General features: G+C 41.5%; 1 protein-coding gene across 1 annotated transcript in view; it reads left to right on the top strand.

Moving 5' to 3' along the window:
* CYSTM1 (cysteine rich transmembrane module containing 1) overlaps positions 1-22,949 on the top strand; it is a 63,275-nt gene that overhangs the window by 22,683 nt on the left and 17,643 nt on the right. The window contains exon 2 of the mRNA XM_018566316.1: positions 13,127-13,418. Within this exon, the coding sequence (XP_018421818.1) occupies positions 13,136-13,418 (283 nt within the window). The 5' untranslated portion in view covers positions 13,127-13,135. The remainder of the gene's footprint in view (positions 1-13,126; positions 13,419-22,949) is intronic.

Raw genomic sequence — 22,949 nt, 5'->3', positions numbered from 1 at the left:
TTTTTTTTTCCTTTTTTTTTTTTTGGGTTTTTTTTTTTTTTTTTTTAAACATTTTTAATTGTTATTTTTTTGACTTTTTATTTCACCTAACGTTATCAAACAGGAGCTAGCAAGCCCCTGTGTGAGAGCATTTGGTGGTGACAGGTTCTCTTTATTGACTCTGTCACCTCCAACACGGGGAGTTCTAGCACAGTACTGTGCTCGTTCTCCTGTGACAGGAAGGCTGTGAGTGCAGCATTCCTGTCAGTGCTCACACGGACGTTCTCTGCTCTGCTCCTCTCTCTCCATCCTGATGTATTTGCTGTGGTCTGGGATCCCCCAGAAGAGCGGAAGACCACGGCAGGGAGGGAGCCAGGGGCTGGGGACACAGGCGCAGGGGGGATAGGCAGCGGCTGGGGGAGGGAGGATTGAGAATCGGGATGCTTACAGGTGATCTTGGACAGCTGTTCAGTCGCTCAAGAAAAACTACCCAACCGGCGCCCAGAAATGCATGTCCCGGGCGATAGGAATTCCACACCCCTGATGCGTGTACAATACACATGGATGCAAGTGCATATGTATGCATGTGCATCGCACAAAAGTGCATGTGCTTGAAATTTTTGACAGAATAAGGAAAATTTAGTAAGGGCCTTATTGTAAAAGGCAATATTGGGAGCACCATGCATGTATAGCATGCATATACAATGTGCAAAAGTGCAAATACATTTGCTAAAATGTGGGAAAATGAACCAGTATGAGGTGTGAGTATTTGGCATAATCCAGGAATCTCTTAGGGCCCATTCACACCAGATGCAGTCCGTTGCGTTTTTGAGCTGCATCAAAAACGCAGCACAATGATTTCCAATGGGATTCTGTTCTGCTCTCACCAGACTGGTCCGTTCCGATGCAGCCAGAAAAAGTACTGCTTGCACTATTTTCACTGCATCGAAATGCGACAGAAGACATCAAAACGCATCAAAAACGCATGCAACGGAACGCAACTAAAAAATACAAACCCACAGATTTAGTAATGTCATCTGGGGACTTCCTGTGATTTGGTAGAGAAGATTAGGAATGGAACAGCTCTGGAAACATGGCAGACATGGATGCTAATCTAATAATCAAATATCTCTGACCGTCAGCAAGGGGTGCACCAAATGACGACGTTATTATATTATAATAACCTCCTGCGTTGGGTGAGAATGGCTATAGCCAAAAATAAAACCATGACTTCAAACAAAGGAAGCATGTCTGAGCTAGAAAACGAAGGAAGAAAGTGCTGTGACAGGAAGAAGGAAGTGACATATAGTCTGATTTGCATTTTGAGAAAAAAACTGCATCGGAACACATCAAAAATGCGGCAAAACGCATCGCAATGCAATGGCTAAAACGCATGCATTTTCAATGCAGTCTTGGTGTGAATGAGGCCTTAGTGCCTACAGAATGTTAGGTTCTACAGAGTCTCAGTTTTATACAGTGGGAGCACAAACTTTCGAGAGTGTACAAAGTGGAATGTACAAAAATAATAGCAAGACTCTTAGACATGTCGGGCACTGGCTCGGATGTGTTAAAATCACATAAACATAAGATTGTACTGACGTCTAGTTCCTCATTCAGGGGTGTGGAAATTAAAAAAAAAATACTTGTCCAATGGCTAAAGCGGGGGCCAAATCTACTTGTCCCAATACAAAAAGATAGTTTTAATCAAAACTAGGGATACACCAATACCGTTTTTGGGGTATCGAGTACTGATATTTTGCTATCGGTACTTGCCGATTCGGTGCTTCCGTTGTCATGGAGCAGGCTTCCTGGAAAATCAGGAAGCCGGGCAGCGGGTAATGACATGCTACCCGGCTTCCTGATTGCCAGGGAAGCCCACTCCATGTTGTTTGGTCGGCTTGATTGTGATTGGCTGGGAAGCCGGCTTTCCAGCCAGTCAGCAAGGAGCTGACTTCCCGGCCAATCGGGAGGCGGGTGATTAGTTGCTGCCTGCCTTCCTGATCGCATGGGAAGCTGGCTCCATGTTCCCCCCCTACGGCACTGCCACTCAGAGGAAATCTTCCTCTGACCAGAAGTTCCGGTATTGGGGAAGGTATCGGAGCATTTGGGCGTATCGGAGTATATGGTGAGCTCATCTGGCATGGTCACGGGTCCCCCAGAGAAGCGGGAGACCCTGAAAACCACGGGGGAGGGGGGCGGCTGGACACAATTGCCGCTGCTCCTTTCATACAAGTGATCTGATCAGATCACTTGTTTAAAAACGAGCAGTGGCTCCACGCTGTACATTTAGCTCTGCTTGTCCGGAGCAGGGCTAAATGTACAAAAAAAAACACCCGGGACATGCAGTTGCCGGGCTGACAGACTTGCCCGGGAACTGCATGTCCCGGGTGTCGGGCGATAGAAATTCCACACCCCGGTCATTTAATCTATTAGGGTTTAGTGTATTTAATGTATAGATCCAGTATGTTTACTGATTACAAAGTTTGCAAAATCAAAGTTTTGCTGCTTGGGATGTGCTCAATTGCAAATATTGTTAGGCCCACAGATTTATTGTGTTTAATGGCAAAATGTCTCGGTACACTGTGGTCGATAGAGCCCTGTTCAATATATCGCCGATGTTGTCCAAAACGAAAGTGTAGTGTCTTGGTGGTGCGCCTATTTATAGAAAAATCAGTCGATAACAGGCTTCCTTTTATTCAGACATTTAACAATTCAGTACATCTGACCCGCAAGTCCATGCCTAAAAACTTAAACATCTTACAGGCTGACAGACAGTTGACAGCACAATTAGAACTCCCCCTCTGCATGTGTATCGATGTAGCAGGACAGTGAGGGATCACTTGGTCCAAGCAGATCCTAGGTCTAAGTGTTCCAAGACACCGATTAGGATTGCCCACCGTACCGGATGTTTCAGATGCTATAAGTGCAACATCAGCAATTGACACACCCTCATAGCGGTAGGAGATTTTCCATTAAAGGGTACATGAACTGTGACACTGATTCCTGTATTTACTTGCTCAAATGCCCATGCGGCCTTGTATACGTCGGTAAAACTCGGGGGGCGTTTAAACGGCGTTTTCAAAAACACAGAAGTGACATTAGAATAGCGATCGGTAAGGCTTCTAAAGTTGAAACCGTGGACTTTAACAAGCCTGTGGCAGTCCACTTTGCAAATTCTAAACATCAAACACATGAACTATGGGGCATTGATCATATTACCCCTCCGTATGGGGGGGGAGGGGGCGATCATGACAAAATTCTGTTACAACGCGAGGCGTTTTGGATCCACACACTTGAAAGTGTGATTCCAAGGGGTCTCAATAGTAGTCTTACTCTCATGCTTTCTACCTGAACGCTGAGAGTATTCTAAGCATAAGTATAGTGTAGTACAATGAGTAGTGGTCCATCCCTTTTTTCTTTTAATAATAAAAATTATTTTTTTCGCTACTCCCGTGGGTGGTATTTTCCACTGCACGATTTTTAATTTGTTTCTATTGTTCACTTGTTTTCTATTAAACTCTCAATGGGATTTTTTTCCATGACTAGCCACCCTGGATGACCATAGTTATGCCCTGCTTCCATTTGTGTACTGTGGCCATGATATGAGTCCCAGTTTCTTGAGCTTTGAAAACATTTCTTTATAGTCTTTGATGCAAGTCTTTTGGCTCATTTGACATGCCAAAACATGGAGACTGTTTCTCTATTGGGATATTATCATATGTCTCTGGGATTTTCTCATATAAAATACCCTATGTCAGATGTTATGGATTTGTTATTGTATTGTACCAATACAACATATTACATTTCAGATGATGGTTGTTTTTGTGATGGAGCTAGCTTTCTCAGGAACTGTATTTTGCATGAATTTTGTTATTTTAAATATACCTTAGACAGGGTAATATATTGTGTGGTTGTAACTGCATATGTGATTTTGGGGATTTGCATATGTATGGTCAGCACATGACCTTGATCGTACATGAGACTTGGGTTGCTGTATGTATTTATTTATTTTGAGTGATTGACACTCCCTCTGATGTTATGCCTCCATCCACGATACAACCCCATATCTTATTCGTTACAAATCTTACCTCTATTTAATTTATGATGTCTTGTTATTATTTTTTGTTTATTTAGTGTATTACACATGAGCATTCCTGGTTACCAATTTCTTTGCATATAAAGGCTTTTCCCCTGCCTTTTTGATTGGGGTTTATGTCTTATAGCGATCTTGGATGTGTGTGCGCATTAGCGTCCTGCCGCTACCTTGACAATGAGTGACATAGCCAGTATCCCACTATTGCCTCCAGTATGGGCGGGACTTACTGCGCTCGATGATCTATTATGATTGATGCTACGTGCTTCTCAGTGGCTCCTCCCCTGTATTTGACTGACTGGGGCCTCTGCTTCATACCCACATGGATTCTGCGTGCGCATTGGCGTCCTGCCGTTACCTCGGTAACACGTGACGTAGTCTTAGCTCACAGTCTTCCGTGTGTGGCTCCTCCCACCAGCACCTCCAGTAACTCTAATAACGTATTGCGCACAGATCGATCTGCCTCAGGGATACCAGCAGTTGCCCCGGCCGGTTACCATTGGGAAACAGGAGCTGATCAAAGGTAACTTTATGTATTATGCTTGAACGATGTGCTCCACTACAGCTTAAAACCCATCTATTTATGTTGTGTACACCTGGCGGGAATGTGACGTCACCAATGACGTCTTAGGGTCACATGGGGTGTCATGATTGGCTGTTTTTGATTGATTTAGTGCTATATATTAGTTGCTTCTTTGCACTGACACTGTATGCTGTTGCCTGTGGAAGGGGATCCTGTGTGATCCCAAAACGTTTGTTGCAATACCTGTTATGCTGCACGTCAATAAATATACGGTTTGCTTTTCAATTTTGGAGTGCCGGTGTCTCTGCTTATATCTACAACTATGGCAGTTGCCACCCGCTGGCTACCATAGCACCCACTGCTTTAAAGGGATCTTGCGGTCAGGAGTGTGATGGGACCATGTACTTTCTATATATAGAAGGCCACAGGGGCAAGTTAGACCATAAACAACAAATTCTTTAGAGCAGTTTAGAAAACGGGTAATGGGATATTCTTTCCCTACTCGATTGTCCATGTGTGATTAAATGCACGTTTTTGCACCTCAATTTTTTTACATTGGAAGATGCCTTTCAGATCTTCATGAAAAGATCCGTGTAATTTACATGGATGTTTCCCTATCCAACTAACCAGGCTGCAGGATAAGTGCATACATCTCTGGATTAACTACCAGTATAAGTGGAGCTCCTTTAAGACTATTAATATACAGTCCATTAACAATCGATCTAGTTGCACAAGTGGGTGACTTCTGTATAAACCCTCCCACTTCCAGCCTGTTTCAGTTTTTTTTCTAGTGTTCCAAGTGATGGATGCATTCTCTCAGCTCTGATAGAAGTACACCCTTTTGCATTTTTTTAAATGTTTTTGTTTTGTTTTTTCTACACAACTCTAATTGCAAGTTTCTCTACATGCTACTGTATGCCACTATGGTACCTCCAGCAGCTATCTACATTGGTTTTCTCCTCCTCCAGAGCCTTGGTGGACAGTACTTGGACTCCATCAGAAGGAGGAACCAGTCTGGCCTTAAATCTGCTTATTCATTGGACCCTCCTTAACACTTGAACAGCATATGTGGTTTCCAGCAGGGTGCTGTACATGTCCAGGGCCGTGGCTGAAATCATGCTTCCTGCTGCTGCGACTCTGCACAGACACAGAAAAAGGGTAAAGCTGCACTGCTCAAACCTGGGTCACCTACTGCCTGCAAGTGTGTAGACACATGGCACCCTCTCGCCCTAAGGTCATGAATTTGTTGGGGTGCACATGGCAGATCATGGATGCAAAATCTCCGGTCTGATCACATGTAGTGTATTCAGTTCACATGCTGGTCTGCGGAGATCCCCTGCAAGAAATGCCTAAAGCATATGCCCTTTGCTGGATAATGTATTTTTGGCTAAATCCTTTGATACCTACAGGGGGAAGGGGAAACACAGTACCTACTTACTTCAGAAGAAGAACTCTGTCCTAGATGCATTGTCCTAGACCTGACCATCAACAGGTTCCTGTGGGTCCAAAAGTGTTGTATTGGAGTCCAGGTGTTCTGTCATTTCCTCTCTTCACCCGGTTGATTTTTTTCTGGCCTTGGTGGCCTTGGTATTTACACATCCTCATATTTCCTGCCCACTGTTAGTTACTGTGGGCACCCAATCCTGTTTGTTGTGCTTTGCATTCAGTCTGTCAACGGCACCCTGGGTTTGCAACAAGGTGCTGGCCCCTATCTTGGCCATGCTTCTGTCCTAAGGAATGCCCATAATTGGGTACTTGGACGACGTTCTCTTCATGGAGCAGATAGCACTAGCCCTATTATCCAACTTTCAGCAGACAATGCAGACTCCACCGAGCTGGTTGGAACCTCAACCTACAGAAATCAACACTGAAGCCTTCCCATTAGTTGAAGTATGGGTCGACAGACATGGTTTTTTGAGAACCGATGGTAATTATGGGCCTTCCAGGCCAATAACCGTTATGAGGTACCGATATTCTGTTTACATCCAGCTGCCGAATCTTGCGCTTCCTCTGCTGGTTGACAGCAGGCAGTGGGCGTGTGCAATAGCCAGCCTGCTATAGCTTCCACCCACTGCCGACGGCTAGATTCTGCAGCCGACAGCTGAATGTAAACAGCAAGCATTGGGTGGTGCAATAGTCAGACCAAGCATGACAGAGTTAGTCAAAGTATCATAGCACTGGAATGTGGAAATGGCTTGGTAATGAAGGGGTTATACAAGCTGTAATTGTCAAGTGGTTATAGAAAGTTTGGTCAAGTCATGTTACTTTGTAATTCTTTATGCTAATGGTGGTCTAGATATGTCAGATCGATTCTTGTATATGTAGAGTGGCAATGTGAGTAATATGTATAATCTTTAGGTTTGGGGTGTCGCAAGCAACTGAGCACTATGTAGGCTCTGCTTTAACAGTTCATCTTTGAGTATGCAATCTGTTTTTCCAGAGGACAAGTCTTAAAAGGGGTTGTGAACAGAAGCTGCTAGGAAAGTTGTTTGGTTTTTGCTGGGTGTGTAAAGGGTAGCTATGGTGTTTTTTAGAGATGCGCCGATACCGATACTAGTATCGATATCGGTGCCGATACCGAGTATTTGGGCGAGTACTAGTACTCTGATGCCTAGCACGAGTACTTCCTGTATCAGGAAGCCGGGCAGCGCGTCATTACACGTTGCCCGGTTTCCTGATTGGCCGGGAAGCTGGCTCATCAGGAAGCCGAGCGCCATGTATTGACGCAGCACCCAGCATTCAGATTGGCCGGGATGCTGGCTTCATGAGATGACGAGGGAGCATGGAGCCAGCCTCCCGGCCTATCAGAAAGCAGGGCGTTGCGTCATTACACAGCGTCCAGCTTCCTGATTGGCCGGCCAGACTACTCCGGCTGGGTACCGGAGGAAGGCCGCGTTCTGGCTGGAGAGGCCCCGGGGGTGACAGGCTGGACATGAAGGGACAGACTTTCTTGTTAATCGGGAAGCCAGGTGGCGAGTCTTTACACGCTGCCCGGCTTCCTGAATAGGACTTCCGTTACTCAGTAATTGGTATCGGCGAGTACCGAAAAAAAATTATCGGTACTCTGTACCAAAATACCGGTATCAGTGCATATCTAGTGTTTTTTTGCAAGGAGCCTTTAAGCCAGGGGTCTCAAAGTACCGGCCTGAGGGCCAACTCCGGACCGCGAGGCGGTACTATGTGGCCCGCATCCAGCTGTTAAGTCGGACACACGGTCACGGACCGCGAGCCCAACTTGCGGGAGCAGCTATACGCTCTGCATCTCTGTCGGATGCAGACCGCAAAGCTGCTCCTGTCAGCACCGGCCGGAGCTCTGTCAGTTCTGAGCTCCAGCCAAAAGATGGATAATTAGTAAGGTCTGCACTAGACCTTACTAATCACCACTAGATCACCAGGGAATGATGATGTGCCTCCTCCTTGCAAAGATGCAAGCAGGTGAGGGGGCTTGGAAGGAAAAGAGAGAGGAGTGTATTATATGTGTTCTGTGGGCTTTGAGGGTGGGGGGAAGTTTATTATGTTCTGGGGGCTTGGGAGGGAGGGGGGAAGTTTATTATGTGTTCTGGGGGCTTGGGAGGGGGGAAATTTATTATGACAAAAACAGTGTACAGTGCTCTTGGGTAGAATTAAGATGTGGTGTGGTATGCAGCCCTAGAGACCCCGAGGAGGCACCTGTGATTGATACAACTAAAAAACATGAAAGGACGCAATAACCTGAGTGTATGTTTGTACTCGCAAATAAAAAATATCACTTACATTGGTGTCCGAGGACTGGAGGAAAGGCGACCTCTGATGGGGTTCGAGAAGAGAGCCTTCACTGGGTGGGTGCCCAGCAGGGGAAAGCCCGTCCAAGGTTGAACCGGATGGAGAAAGTACCAATAGCCTCACAAGCGGCCTATCTGTTTACATAGACCATTTTTTGCAGGTCACAAATTTGCCCTCATATATCAAGGACTATAAAAGTCATTTAATACAGATCCTATCAAAGTACAAATGGAATCCCTCCTACTCCTGGCTGTCATTAGATGTCTCTTCATTATACACCTCTATCCCACATGATGTAGGCCTTAATGCACTGCAATATTTCCTATCGTCCCACTCCACTATGCATTATAAACTAGCACAATTTATTGTGGATTGCACAAAATTTACATTAGAACATAATTACTTTGCCTTCTTGGATTACTTCCATTTACAAATCAAAGGTACAGCCATGGGGGCCAATTATGCCCCAAGTTACACCAACCTCACTATGGGTTTCTGGGAAGACCATTCCATATGGAACAACATCCCTTACGCTCCTAACATCATTTTTTATGGACGATATATTGATGACATTGTCATCATGTGGGATGGCCCCCCTGGAATCCATACCACTATTTGTCTCTCATTGCAATAGCAACACACTGGGTCTGTCATTCACACATGTGTTCAACCCAGAAAAACTAGTTTTCCTAGATTAAGAACTTTCCTCTGACGGTAACACCATCACCACCAGTAATCACGTAAAACCCACCAGTGGAAACTCTTACACTTTCATAGCTGTCACCATCCAAGATGGTTAAAAAACATTCCCAAGAGCCAGTTCTGTAGATTAAAACGCAATTGTTCCAAGGTCACTGACTTCACCACACAGAGTCTACTTCTCACCAACAAATTTAAAGAAAAAGCTTACCCAGGCCAACTTGTTCATAATGCCTACTCCACTTACTTACACTCACTTCCTCCAGTTACTGATACACGTCCTGAACCCGAGGCTGAATTAAGGTTCATAACTACCTTCAACAATAGTCATAACAACCTACAGCGCGTTATTCGTAAGAATTGGCACATCCTAAAACAGGACCCAAAATTGGGCCCATTTATTCCAGCTAAACCCTCAGTCACGTTTAGGAAGGCCAGAAACCTTTTAAAAACGAATTATCACCAAATAAAATTCAAGCAAGATAGAATAGAGACACACCACACCTTTGTTTTGATAAGAGTGGGCACCTATCAATGCAAAAAACCCAGCTGCCTCACCTGCCAGTTTATTTCTCATGGACAATTTGAATTCACGGACCATTTGAACAACATCCATCTCATTAGACAGTTTACTTGTTCGCATGACAATGTAGTCTATAGCCTAAAATGTCCGTGTAATTTGGTAGACTTCGGCCGCACCATCCATCCCCTAAGAAGGATTGGGGAACACAGACGACTGATCGCGGATGGTGATCTTGACCACAGTGTCCACAGACACTTTGCTCTGAAACATGGCAAACGAATTCAAGACCTACATGTCTTTGCCATAGGACATATCCCGGAGCATTATTCCCCACCTGAACGTTTCCAGAGGTTATGCAGACAAGAAACCTTTTGGATCTATCAGCTTAATACCCTTGCTCCAGGAGGACTAAATGAGGAAATAGAGATCCTAACCATTATCTAAACCTTCCAATTTTACACATTCTTTTATAAACATTTTAAGATTATTACCCCCCACTAGTCAAACGGTTCTTCAATCATCATGGGGTCATGGGCATTGTCTATTGTCATGCACGTCCCCCCGTGATCCATGGGGATCCGTATTCAATGCGGCTGTTTCCCGCCATGGAAATATCACTCCATAACGCGCTGCTCCGCGTCATTTTTTAACCTCACCAGCAACTTTGTCGCCGCTGACTTGCCTGTCATCGGGACAACGTCCATTTACTGCCGCTGGTTGGCGACCCACATGCCGCCCTACTCCTTACACTGACAAGCATAGGACTCTAACTTTCACCGAGCGGTGTTTCCTACAGCCGCAGTAACGTCCGCTGAAGCCGACTGCAAGCCGCCGAGTCCCATTCAACCTACCCCCCGCAGACACAGCAGGAACACGAACGGACCTCCGGCTTCCTTTCTCCCTCCGGTTCCAGCTACCCGCTCGCTTGGACGGGCTTTCCCCTGCTGGGCACCCACCCAGTGAAGGCTCTCTTCTCGAACCCCTCAAGCCCCATCCGAGGCCGCCTTTCCTCCCAGTTCTCGGACACCAATGTAAGTGACATTTTTTTCTTTGGGAAATGTATTATCCTTTCACATATGATTACATGCGGTGTGCAGGCATTTACATGCAGCAGCTGTTACCTGATCATTAACTTGAATGGGTGACAGTTGCCGTTTTTAACATGTGCATACATTAAAACTGGTACCGTATATAGTAGCGGCCACCACGGGACTAAAAAATGTGTCCAGTGGCCCCCAACTAAATTGAGTTTGAGACCTGCTTTAAGCAATTGATACCTGCCATGTTAATCTTGATCTCGATGTTAAAGTAGAGAGAACATGCCTATTAAAATTATGCTTTCGGTGGTTTTAAATTGGAGTTGCTGAAGTAATGGGGGGTTGGGGGACCTGATTCAATGGGGAGAGCTAGTACCAACTTTATCTGGTCCCAACTGAGTAATATAGTCTGATATAGCTAATGTGCATGTAAGATCTTACCCCAGGGCTAAAGGGTGATACAGGGTAAAGACTTGGCTGGATGTGCTGTGTGGCTTCATGTTAACAGCTCTGAGCACCTCCTTTTTTAAATTGATTGTAGCATATGTAATATACTGTATATTCTGAGTAATTCTCACAGTCTACCTGATTCACTGCTGGAGGAGCTAATGTAAAAACCAGGGTTTTAGGGGTTAATGGGATCAGTTCACTAGCTGTGGTGGAGGATAATCACCACCACCCAATGTTAACATAATTAATTTTTCATGCCAGGTTTGGGTATCTTAAATCCACTCCTGAGCTATTATTTCCTTGCTGTCTTGTTTGGTGGGACTGCTTGCCAAGGGTTGGTTTTAAACATTTTTGAAGAATGTCTAAAGGATCCTGCTTGCTTGGTAGCACTGTAGAGATGTCTAGTCCTTTTGCAGAAAGTCTACATGTCGTTAGGTTGGCCGCATATTTTTGTAAGCAATGAGCGCACAGGGAATTTTTTGTTTTTTCAGAATGTCTACTGGGTTTCAAGGCTGATCTTCTTAGTAGGGTCTGATTGGTATAGTAGATTGTTATATATCTATATAATGGCTCTCTTAATGTGTATGTGAATGACTGCTCTGACCTCTTGGAAGGATGTTCTTGTTTTGTTTGTTTTTTTCTCATCGTAGTAGCCAAATCTACATGTCACATCTCTTAGGACCTCCAAAGGGCCCAGTGGACCCTGTCTATTTGAACAGGTTAATCAACTGGTCATTTTAAGACTGAGTTCAGAATAACTTGTACCGAGGGTCAGTGATTATGGTCTCCGATGATCTTAGGAAGTCAACGGATTTGTAGATTTTTCTCCCATCCTGATTTTCCATGTAAAAGTAAAAAGTAAATAAAAATATTTAATATAAATATAAAATATTTTTAAAAATTTGAAAAAGTTAGAATTTTTTTTTTCCGATTTCGGCCTGACATTTTTTCATTTCTGTTTTAAAATCTTAATTTTGGGGCAACTCTAGAAGATTTGTAATGAGGTGACTGAAATTCAGTGACTCCTTAAACAAGACCAGCATGAGTGCAAATTCCTCAGAAGAAATTCCTCTGTTGCCTTCTTGGATAAAGTGGTCAAAAGCTAGCGATACACTGATTTAATTTTTTCCAATTTCTACATAATCAGCCAAAGTGTGTGGCCCTGTAATCACCACCCGGCTTGACAAATTGTCCAGCTGTGTTGGGCTGCGTTGGGCAGTGTTTGCCCAACACAGCCCCAAACAAGAAACAAGGTTATTGGTGTGTGCTAAAAATTCTTTAGGACTTGTTGCATTTTTGGCTGCACATTCCGATGCAGTATAATACATAGCAGTGTGCTGCAGCAGGTATGAATTGCATACAGCTGGGGAAAGTAAAGCAAGCACTTCGCTTTAGCAACACATCGCAGTTCACATTTACAACTCACACCAGCATGCATTTACAACGTACACATTATGTGCATAACAACATGTGTGCTGGTGTGAATGAGCCCTATATAGTTAAGTTTGTTTAAATTACAGATTTACAGTTTTATCCAAGGGTTAATGCAACGGTTAAATCTTTATATTGTTGATAGAACAATCTTGGTGTAATTTTTTTTTATTGAAACCTACCTCTTATACATTTTCAGGATAATTATGGGATGTAAATAATGGAGTATAATATAATTTTAAGTTTATTGGTGTTTTTCCATTGTGAAAATATATGGTTTGTGAACGTAAATCAGGAGTATGTTTCTTATTTGTATTCATGTAAAAGATTAGCTCTTCTATATGAGGTGAAGACAGTTATGCTAAAAACAAAGTAAGAAGATTTTGTATTTTTGGAATTCCAAAAAAAAAAATGTTTTAAAATAATTTTGGCTTTGTTCATTGTTGCAACAGAGTTATTGCATTATTGTTTTGATGTGCTGGGTTCCATAATAGTACAGTTTATGTGGATGGCAACATATAAAATAAAATGCACTCTTAGTAATTCTATTTCAGATCGTATGCATGGGCTTTCTGTGTAGCAATTGTAATATGCATGCGATTTTATATTATTTATGTTCTTTGTTTTAGGTGACCATCATGAATTATGAAAATCCTCCACCATATTCAGGAGTAAATCCTACAGCTCCTTACCCTCCATATGGACAAGGTGGCCCAGGTCCTACTCCGTATCCTGGTTACCCTCCAGGCCCTGAAGGCTATCAGCCAGGGCAACCAGGCTATCAGCCAGGGCAACCAGGCTATCAACCAGGGCAACCAGGCTATCAACCAGGGCAGCCCGGCTATCAAGGGTACCCACAGTATGGCTGGCAAGGTGGCCAACCCCCTGCACCAGTTTACATGGATGCTCCTAAAAATACAGGTATGGAAATAAAATAGGAGTTTTATCCTGGTCAAATACATGCTAATCTAATCATTCAATCTTCATTGTTTGATTTTCTACCAGTATAAAAAAAGGGTTCAGTTGGATAATCCTCTAATTTCAGTCAATCACTAAGCAATCAAGCTGAAAAAAACTAATTCATTTTTCATGAATTACTATTTGGTTGCATTTTATAGTTAATGGTAGTTTGCTTTAGTTATTTCAAACACTTTTGATTGTAGTAATAAAATGTATTAAAGTGTTGGGAAGATTGCCTTAAAGGGGGCCTTTACCCTATTTACTAAAACATCACATCAGCATGCAGCTTTGCATGCTGATTTAAAATCATCTTACATTCATTAGTTAAACTTGTTTTTATTTACTTACAAATAGAGCTCTTCTACTTCCAGTTTCAGCACAAATGATGTAAGTGCTAAAGCATTGCATCTTGGGAAGGTTACATCAGCAAAGCATTGCTGGAAAATCTAATCTAATCTCACAAGATCTTAGGGAAAGGCATTTTCCTCCCCTGAGGTGATGTGCATGGTCACATGTACCAGAGTTCCAGGAAGTAAAGGGAGATATATTAATCTGCCCTTAGTTAACATGGCCACTGCCAGAAGACTAAGAAAGAAAAGAGAAATAAGGTATGCAAAGAATACAAAGCCTGCAATTATCTAGAAGTATGTGTTTGTAGATTGTCATTACTAAACATTTCTAAAAGTGTGTTTGTTGTTATTTCAAAGATATGGGTAAAGGTCCACTTTAAAATTGCTATCTGTATACCCAGCATTACAGCTAAAGCATCTTCCCCTGTTATAAAGATCATAGTCATCAAATGTCCAGTATACAAGCTTAAGGTTTAGAATACCCCAATTATTTGCCTACGCCCAGGTAAAGAATTGTAGGCATAAGAACAGGTGCTTCACCATTTACTGTAAATGCTGTTCATCATGTGGAGTGTTTGACTATGTGATTTAGGAACTTACTTAAAAACAAGCACAGAGTATTGAAGCAAATCCACAGGTTTTTTGTTTTTTTTTGTACATGAGAATGTGATCTGCTTTATTTAGGTTATATCCTATAAATATACAGAAACAGCCATATTTGCTCGTTAGATTTAAAGGTAATATAGGCTGTGCTTCCTGATAAATATAATTTCAAAATAGTTGTACATTTTTTTTCTCCCTCTCGGTGCAAGTATAGACTTGCATTATTAGTATTGTTATTACATGCTCTGACTTATTGAAAACAAATATTATTAAAGAATAAACTGGTTTCCACAGTATTATCAAAAATATATTTTTTTATTAAATCTAAAGTACAAACTAATCCAAGAATTCTAGAAATAATATAATGTGGAAACAAATTAATCCTATATAACTCACTATTGTTACATTTAACAATTCTGAGTGGTGTTGCCCCAAACAACCACATATACAAGGCACACACATACATTAAGGTTCTGATGCTGCTGATAAGTTGTAAACCTAAACTATGTGGCGAATTGTATTTTAGCAGGCATTTAGCTTGGTTTGTTTCCTGTACTGCATAATATTATTATTCCTATATAAATTAGGATGGTAATACAGATAATCATGCCCATAAACATTTTAAAAAAGGGTAGAAAACATTGGAAATAGGTGAGCTGATCAGATTGTGGAGGGAGAACTTGTGCTGTGTCAGCAATGGAAGCTCAGCTTTTGATTGCCTGAGTGTCTGTTTTTACCAGTGCATTAAAACATTTGGAATTGGAAACTGCCAGACTGGACATTATATTAGTGTTGGATGTAAAACTGTTAAGTAATGGCAGGAGTGGAAGTTAGATGTACATGATCGTAACATAGGTTACATAAGTAGTGATGGTATCTAGACATTAGTAGGAAGCGTATTAAGGAGCCAAACTTGGATGGGCTTTTAAATTTGAGGTTAGAAGTTTGTCCTGTATTCTTTGTGCAGTTGGTAGCCACTGGTCACAGATAAGCATAGCATTTTAAGAGTGAGAAGAGAGATAATGCAATCCTGGTGTAGGCTCCACAACCGCCAAAAAGTTCTGATAAGTTGAACAAACTGTGATTGGATTCAGATTGAAGGCATAGAAGCAGGAATGTTCCAATGGCAGAGCGCTGGTGGCAGTAATTCTGACACTAGAGAGAGATTTTCCTCTTTCCTGTGCTTCAGTCTGATTTAGTTGTTGTATGCTTGAAGCCGGGGGATACTGAGGATAACAGGAAACAGAGTTGGAATTATATCCAGCTGAAAGAACTGTTGTCAGAGGATACAGGGAGCAGGCTAGTTTCAAGAGTTATAGCCCACAACTTGAGACCTGTTCAATCTGCTAGATGCACAGTCAGTCTATGATTTTTGGCTGCAAAGGAATGCCGTGCAGCTTGGCAAAATTTATATCCATGAAGTCCCCTGATTTAACGATGGCTTAAACTGGTATATTTTTTTGGAATACCTGCAAGGAAATGGATAGAGCTATATAAGTGTGACTATTCCCTGAGGTACACCCAGCCACCAGAGAAGAGAAATATGACTTACTTGGTCCTGCTGGACAAGTCTGTATGTATATATAAACAGAAAAAAAAACGGGCTAGAATCTAACTCAAAAAAATCTACAGCTGCAAGCTGCAGCTACCCAAAAAGTGTGCGCACTTACTCCAATATTATAAAATCACTATTGCGCTGTGTCTTATAACACTATTGTGTGCAATACAAAGATCAATGCATAAACAATAAAGAAAACCATGTGCTCTCACCATAATATGTATAAAGTGCAGTTTGGTGCAAGGTGTAAAACGGTACAGACACCTATATTGCACTATGCCCAAAACAACTGTGTGATAATCAGTGCAAAAAAATATATAAATAAATTCCTTTTGTGCAACAACAAATCTCAAATCAATCCAATCATATAATCACAGTAGTAGTAAGTACATTATACATCATTCCAAGTGCAAAACCAACATAGATCTGGTAATCAGTTATATTCAAAAAAAAGTCCAACATCTTGAATGGATAAATAAATGGGTAGAAACGTCAATCCTGAAAGTGACACCATGCTTTTTCTTTACTGGAATAGTGCACTGTTATTCCACAATGTGTGACTGTGCTCCTTAATTGCTCTCTATTGTACTCACCAGATAGCCCTTAATAATATGCCTTAGTAAGAGGATGTTATTTTTTTTCTTTCTAAACGTATCCCATTCAATAAGCATTGAACTCTTCTCTCCTCTTTCACTCCGTTCAGTCCTCACCATACAGCTCCTCTCCACTAATAGCAGGATCTATACTTAGATCTACTGGTGGTCTCCTTTTCCACCTCCTTTCAAAAGTCTCCCCAAACTCAAACCTCTCTGATGTAGGTTCACATTGTTAGTGGGACACTACACTGCACTGATTGCTGTCTCCCTTGTCCAAAGAGAGTGCCTTCATCGGGTCCCAGGGTTCTTCCCATGCTGACACTTTTTCAGATTGATTGGGGTTGAGCTATTGTACTTTTTTTTATATATATAACTGATTATCAGATATATGTGGTTTTTGCACTTGGAATGATGTATAATGCACTCATTTGCACTTTCTACTGCTGTGATTAAAGGATTGGATTGATTTGAGATTTGTTGTGGCACAAAAGCACAAAAAGAAAATAAATAAATAAATGTGTTTTTGTTGTTTTGCACCGATTGTTGCACAGTTGTTTTGGGCATGGGGCAATATAGGTGTCTGCACTGTTTCCACTTTATACATCACATTTTGGTGAGAGCACATGATTTTTATTGTTTATGCATTTATCTTTGTATTCCACAAAATAGTGTTATAAGGCACAGTGCAACACAGTTGATTTTATAAGTCTGTATGTAATTGGTGGTCTAGCTGTAGTAAAAGTACAAGTTAGATTGCCGGCAACAAAGTTTCTTCTCTATAGGAAGTGGTGGGCAAATAAGTCTGTTTGTCGTAGACAGAATTAGATTTGATACCACGCTTATCCTAGAAGAAAACGGTTAAGGTACACCCATATAGCATAATGCTAGAGAAACTGACGTGGACACAAGAGCATCTGTATAGCAGTTTCTATTTTATTTGGATAAACAACTGATATTTATTGACATCATCATTAATAATGTATTCTAGGCATTTCTAGGTGTTAACTACTCATTAAAATATGTATTCGACATATATTGTAAAATCAACATCATGTGAAAATTGTTTTAAAACTAAAGTTATGCGTCCTTGGCACAATATAATTAATATTGGCAAGATGTAGCCTAAACAAAACCACAAGTTCCCAAATCAAGGCTACAAAGAGAGAAAATGCACAAGTTTAACTGAAAATTGCTAAAAGTTTATATAAGTTAAAGTGGTGCTCTAACTGCATGCTCTGGGGGTCCATAATCTCTTTGTCAACTCCTCCTCCCTTTTTTGATGATATCATCATTCCTAACAAAGTCTCTTAGATTGTGCGAAGGTATTTCCGGGTAGGGAGATTCAGAGCGTCTCCCAACTGGCCGGGGACCACCAGTCTTCTCCTTCATGAGGTCCATTCCCTCGGTTTGGAGTGAATAAAGCAAGTCTTAGATATAAGTCTCTGGATCATCACTTTTCAGTGAACGGTTGTAGGGGGACCATACCCTAGTAGTATGCATTCTGGACACCAGGTATCAGAAGCTTGACTGCAAGGTAAAGAACAAGTATAAGCAATAAAATCAATAAAAACAGCATGCCAAGTTTTTTGGACCAACTGAATATACCACTGAACCAATCTCCAAAACTCCCAAATCCTTTAAAATGATTCCATCCATTCTCTATTTGTCTAGCCTCTTGTTGCAGATCCTGTAGTTTTGTTAAATGTTCTTATGTCTGATAACTAAGTACAACACTCTTTCCCAATGTATTTGGAAAATCCGTCTTCAGAGGCTAGCAAATAGTCTAGAGCCATTTTCTCTTGCAGGGCCAATTTACACAACTCTCGCCCTCATTAAGAAGTTGGACAGCAGAAGAGGTCTCATTTAAAATTTTATCAATAATAAGGGAAAAATTATCAAGTCTAGTCATCATCATTTGTCCCCACCCGAGCCAGCTAGGGAAATATGACCAATCATATCTCCAGTACCAAATAGTTATTTTCCTCCATTCTGGGTGGGCTATATATCGGGCAGTTACTTCTCCCTCATGGGCATAGGTGGCAGGGACTAGAATTATAAGGCTACAAACAGCATTACGCTTAAGTGGGAAAACCTTGTAAGCTGCTGACCCGCATAAGAAATAAAATGGGTTGGGAGGTCCAAAACAGTTTGTTAGATTACTCATTATTTGTGTAAAAGTAAAAGACATTGCATATAAAGAGGAATTGAAGAATGTAAGTTGTGACATGGCTTGCATAAATGGCTGTTGCATCTGTGACTTAACTGTTGTTCTCTGTAGTATATCATAAGGATTTCTACCTAAAGGAATAATAATAGTACCCCCAAGGCATGATGTCCTTCCTAATGGTTTTTCATGGCCTGTAATATTAAAGCATATGGGGGGTGTCCCTTGCTTCCCTGTAATATAAATGGGCTTTTGTAGTTTTCTACATGTAACTAGGTCAGTGCTTGTAAAATGTCCACTAATCCCTGTACCCCACCATTTATTATATGGTTCTGGTAACTCAATGGTTAGATTAAAGTGTTCCTCAATAGCAACTGAATAGTGGACAGTTACGGCCACTAATGCTGGCTGCTTTACACTAAGAGGAGGACTAGAGCGTACCCAACAATCGGTTAAATTAGCCTTCATATGCACTAGTAGCAGCACAGCTATTCCTATGAAAAAAGATATGGCAAGGAAAACTGTCTCTCAAGCAGACTCTTTAACAGCATCTCAGTGCAACTTCTTGCAATGGCTGGCGTGTATACAAGAGGGTTTCCTTTTGATTTTGACAGCGGTCTCTGTAGTCAGCAAAACCTGGAAAGGCCCCTCAAATCTCTCCAAGACTTTTTTTCCTTGTTGGTTTTCTCACTAACCCAAAATCCCCTGGCTTTAAGCAATGGGTACCTGTGATTGCAGAGGGATCTGGGATAGAAGAATAGAAAAGATCATGAATTCTCATAAGCCTTTGCTGCAAAGCTTGCACATGAGGAAATAAATCATTCGCTCCAATTGTTGTGGAAAATAGCAACCCAACCTTGGAACTGTTCCAAACAAAATCTCATAAGGCGATAGTCCAGTCTTAATGGAATAGAGAGCTATAGAAAGGCACTTCACCATGATTTACCTGTCTCCTCTCTTAACTTAGCCAATCTATTTTTGACGACTCCATTTTATTCTCTCTATCTTACCAGAAGACTGAGGATGATAGGGAGTATGTAGGGCCTGACTGATATTTAAACACTCAAGAAGATAAGTGAAAATTTCTGCTGTGCAATGGGAGCTCCTATCACTCTCAATTACCTCTGGAATTGCATAACGGCATACTACCTCGGCTAATAATTTTTTTGCTGTAGCTCTGCTGTAGTTCTTGCCACAAGCCAGGCCTCTGAAAACATGTCAACACAGAAAAGCTCATACTTATAAGGCCCATACTTTGGCAACTGAATATAATCAATTTGGAGCCTCTGGAAGGGATACTCTGTCCATTTGAGACACTGACCTAAGCCTGTCAGCATTTTTCCTGGATTACAGTGAGGAAAATAATTATTTGATCCCCTGCAGATTTTGTAAGTTTGCCCACTTAAAAAGAAATGAAAGGTCTATAATTTTTTTTATCATTGGTTTATTTTAAATGATAGAGACCGAATATCAACCAAAAATCCAGAAAAAACACATGATACAAAAGTTATAAATTGAGTTGCAGATCAGTTAGTAAAACTTGCTTTTTTACTAGCTATTACTTCAGCCAGAAGAGTTGGGGATCTGCAGGCATTATCCATTAAGCATCCTTATTTGGTTATACTTCTTGACGCAGTGATACTTAGATCAGATTCTTTGTACTTGCCAAAAGTATCTTCCTGTTTCCATATGTCTCAAGATCATTTTACCCTCATTTTGTGAGAATCCTCGGGGTCCTAGGGAAGAAGCGTTCCATACTCTGGATGTTAGAAGGTGTCTCCTGGGATATTTAGAGGTCACCAGGGGTTTCAGAAAATCCAGTCATCTTCTTTTTGTTTTGTTTTTTGGTGTTGGGCTTAAAGGTTCCTAGAGCCTTTATAGTCCGGTGGATTAGGCAGACTATTGCTTATGTTTATAAATCAGAAAGTGCCTAGTTCGGTAAGGGCTTATTCTACTAGGTCTCTAGCTACTTCGTGGGCAGAGAGAGCTGGGGCTTCGGTGGAACAGATCTGCAGAGCCGCTGTGTGGTCAGGAGAGAACACCTTCACCAGACATTACAGAGTGGAAGTTCTGTCGCAGCAAGATTCTCTCAGGTTCTCAAATACCGTTACCGGTAAATCTAACAAAGGATTTTTTCTTTTTTTCACAAAGTATATTGCTATAGGGTCATTAAAGAGGAACTTCACCCTTAAGGGCCAGTTCACACCACAAAGGCTGCATTGAACCGCAGCCACGCCCCCCGTCTGCATTGTGATCGGCTGGACCCGGAATGCAGGCACATTAGTGCCTGCGTTCTGGTCCAGTGCGATCTGCAAAAATAGTAATTGTGCTCCTTCATTTACTTCACTGCACTGTTACACCCCCTCCTGCCCCTGAATGCAGGGAGCCGGTCAGCTTGCGTTCCAGTGCGTTCCAGAGGCTGAACGCTCTGCAATGCAGCCTTTGTGGTGTGAACCGGCCCTGAAAATTGAAATAAAGGCACCTTTTAGAAATATTTAGTAATGACAATCTGCAAACAGTTACCTATAAGTAATGCAGGCTTTTTATTCTTTGCATACTTTATTTTCTTGTTCTTCCCCGTCTTCTCACGGTGGCCATTTTCATTAAAGATAAATCCATCTCCCTTTACTTCATGGAACTCTGTCACATGTGACAGTGCACATCTCAGGGGGGAAATGCCTTTTCCTCGAGATCTCACAAGATTTTGCCGTTTTCCAGCAATGTACTGCTGATGTAACCTACCCAGGATGCATCTGTTAGGTAAGAGCTACATCACTAATGCCTAGGAGGACCAGGAAGTGGAAAAATATGAATTGTAAGTAAAAGCAAAATGTCTTTGTTTAATGAATGTAAGATTTTATATTTGTTATTGGTATTTATATAGTGTGGAAAATTTACGCAGCGCTTTACATAGTTGCACATTTACATCAGTCCCTCCACTCAAGGAACTTACAATCTAAGGTCCCTATCTCACATACATAGGTTCAGGGCTGATTTAGACCTATGCATATCAACATGCAGAGCTGCATACTGATGTCATTTTTCAGAAAAGGGGAGATAAAGGTCCTATTTAAGCCCATTGAGCAGGTCTTATTCTTTAAATTTACTAAATAACTTTTTACTTTTAAAGTGCATTTCTAACCAAACACTTTTTTTTAAAGTCGTCCCCCCCCCCACATACACACACAAACATGCGTCTGGTGCACCTACGTGCGAAAACGACTATTATGCCGCACATGTTGCATATAGGCGCGAAGGTTGAAGTGAGAGTAATAATTTTATGGCCATTAATCACTGATAACACTAAACTGATGAGCGGTAAAAAAACTTTGAAAGCGTCGCCTATGGCCAATTTTGGGTGTGGTAGTTTTCTGCGATTTTGCGCACGCGATTTTAAGGATTGACATGTTTGCTGTCTATTTACCTGACGTGACCTCGTCTTTAATATTTTACCAAAAAATTGGGGTGATAATAAATGTTGTATAACATTTCATAGGAAAACAGGTTTTTATTCCAAATTTAGGGTACTTTTTTGTTATATAATAAAAAATTATTATTTTGTGTTGGTTCCTAAAACATTTGCACAGTACTGTGTTAGTATATGGTGAAAAAGCCTTAGACATTTTAGATAGTACATATGTGCCTTAAATTGTAATTTTATGCTTTCTGTCTTCGTGTGTCAATAAAAAGAGAGCAAACATTCCTTTTGCAAAAAGTAAGATAATAAAGTTATATGACATTGGCTAATAAAATATTTGAATGTCCTTGAAGAAAGAAACTAACATAGCAATAGATCAGTTTCCAATCATAAATCATAAACTGATGGTTATATTTGCTTAACTAAGCACTGGGATATATACCTCTAAACATGTGCTAATGATCAATTACATAATGTAAGTTGTCCCAAATTGATTAACTGAGAAAAACCCAGCTGTGTGGGCGAGACTAAAACTGGGACAACAGTAAAAAAAGTGAGGTCACAATACATGTGGTGGTTAACCATCAAATTTTACTCCATGGCATAGCTGTCCGCTTGTAATTGCAGTCTGTCTGCATCGAGGGACAGTCCTCTATCCCGAGCCGCAGGTACTGTTTCATGTATGGTTAAATCAATGTGAACCGCCACTAACATATGCGACCACTGTCATTCACTTGAACGAAGTGGCTGCAAAGCGGCCGCATCTGTACGAACACACCTGGGATTCCTGTGGCAAGAATCTG

Source organism: Nanorana parkeri, unplaced genomic scaffold (assembly GCF_000935625.1).
Source record: "Nanorana parkeri isolate BGI_ZX_2015 unplaced genomic scaffold, ASM93562v1 scaffold936, whole genome shotgun sequence".
NCBI lineage: Eukaryota > Metazoa > Chordata > Amphibia > Anura > Dicroglossidae > Nanorana > Nanorana parkeri.
This window is presented reverse-complemented; position numbering and strand designations above follow the sequence as displayed.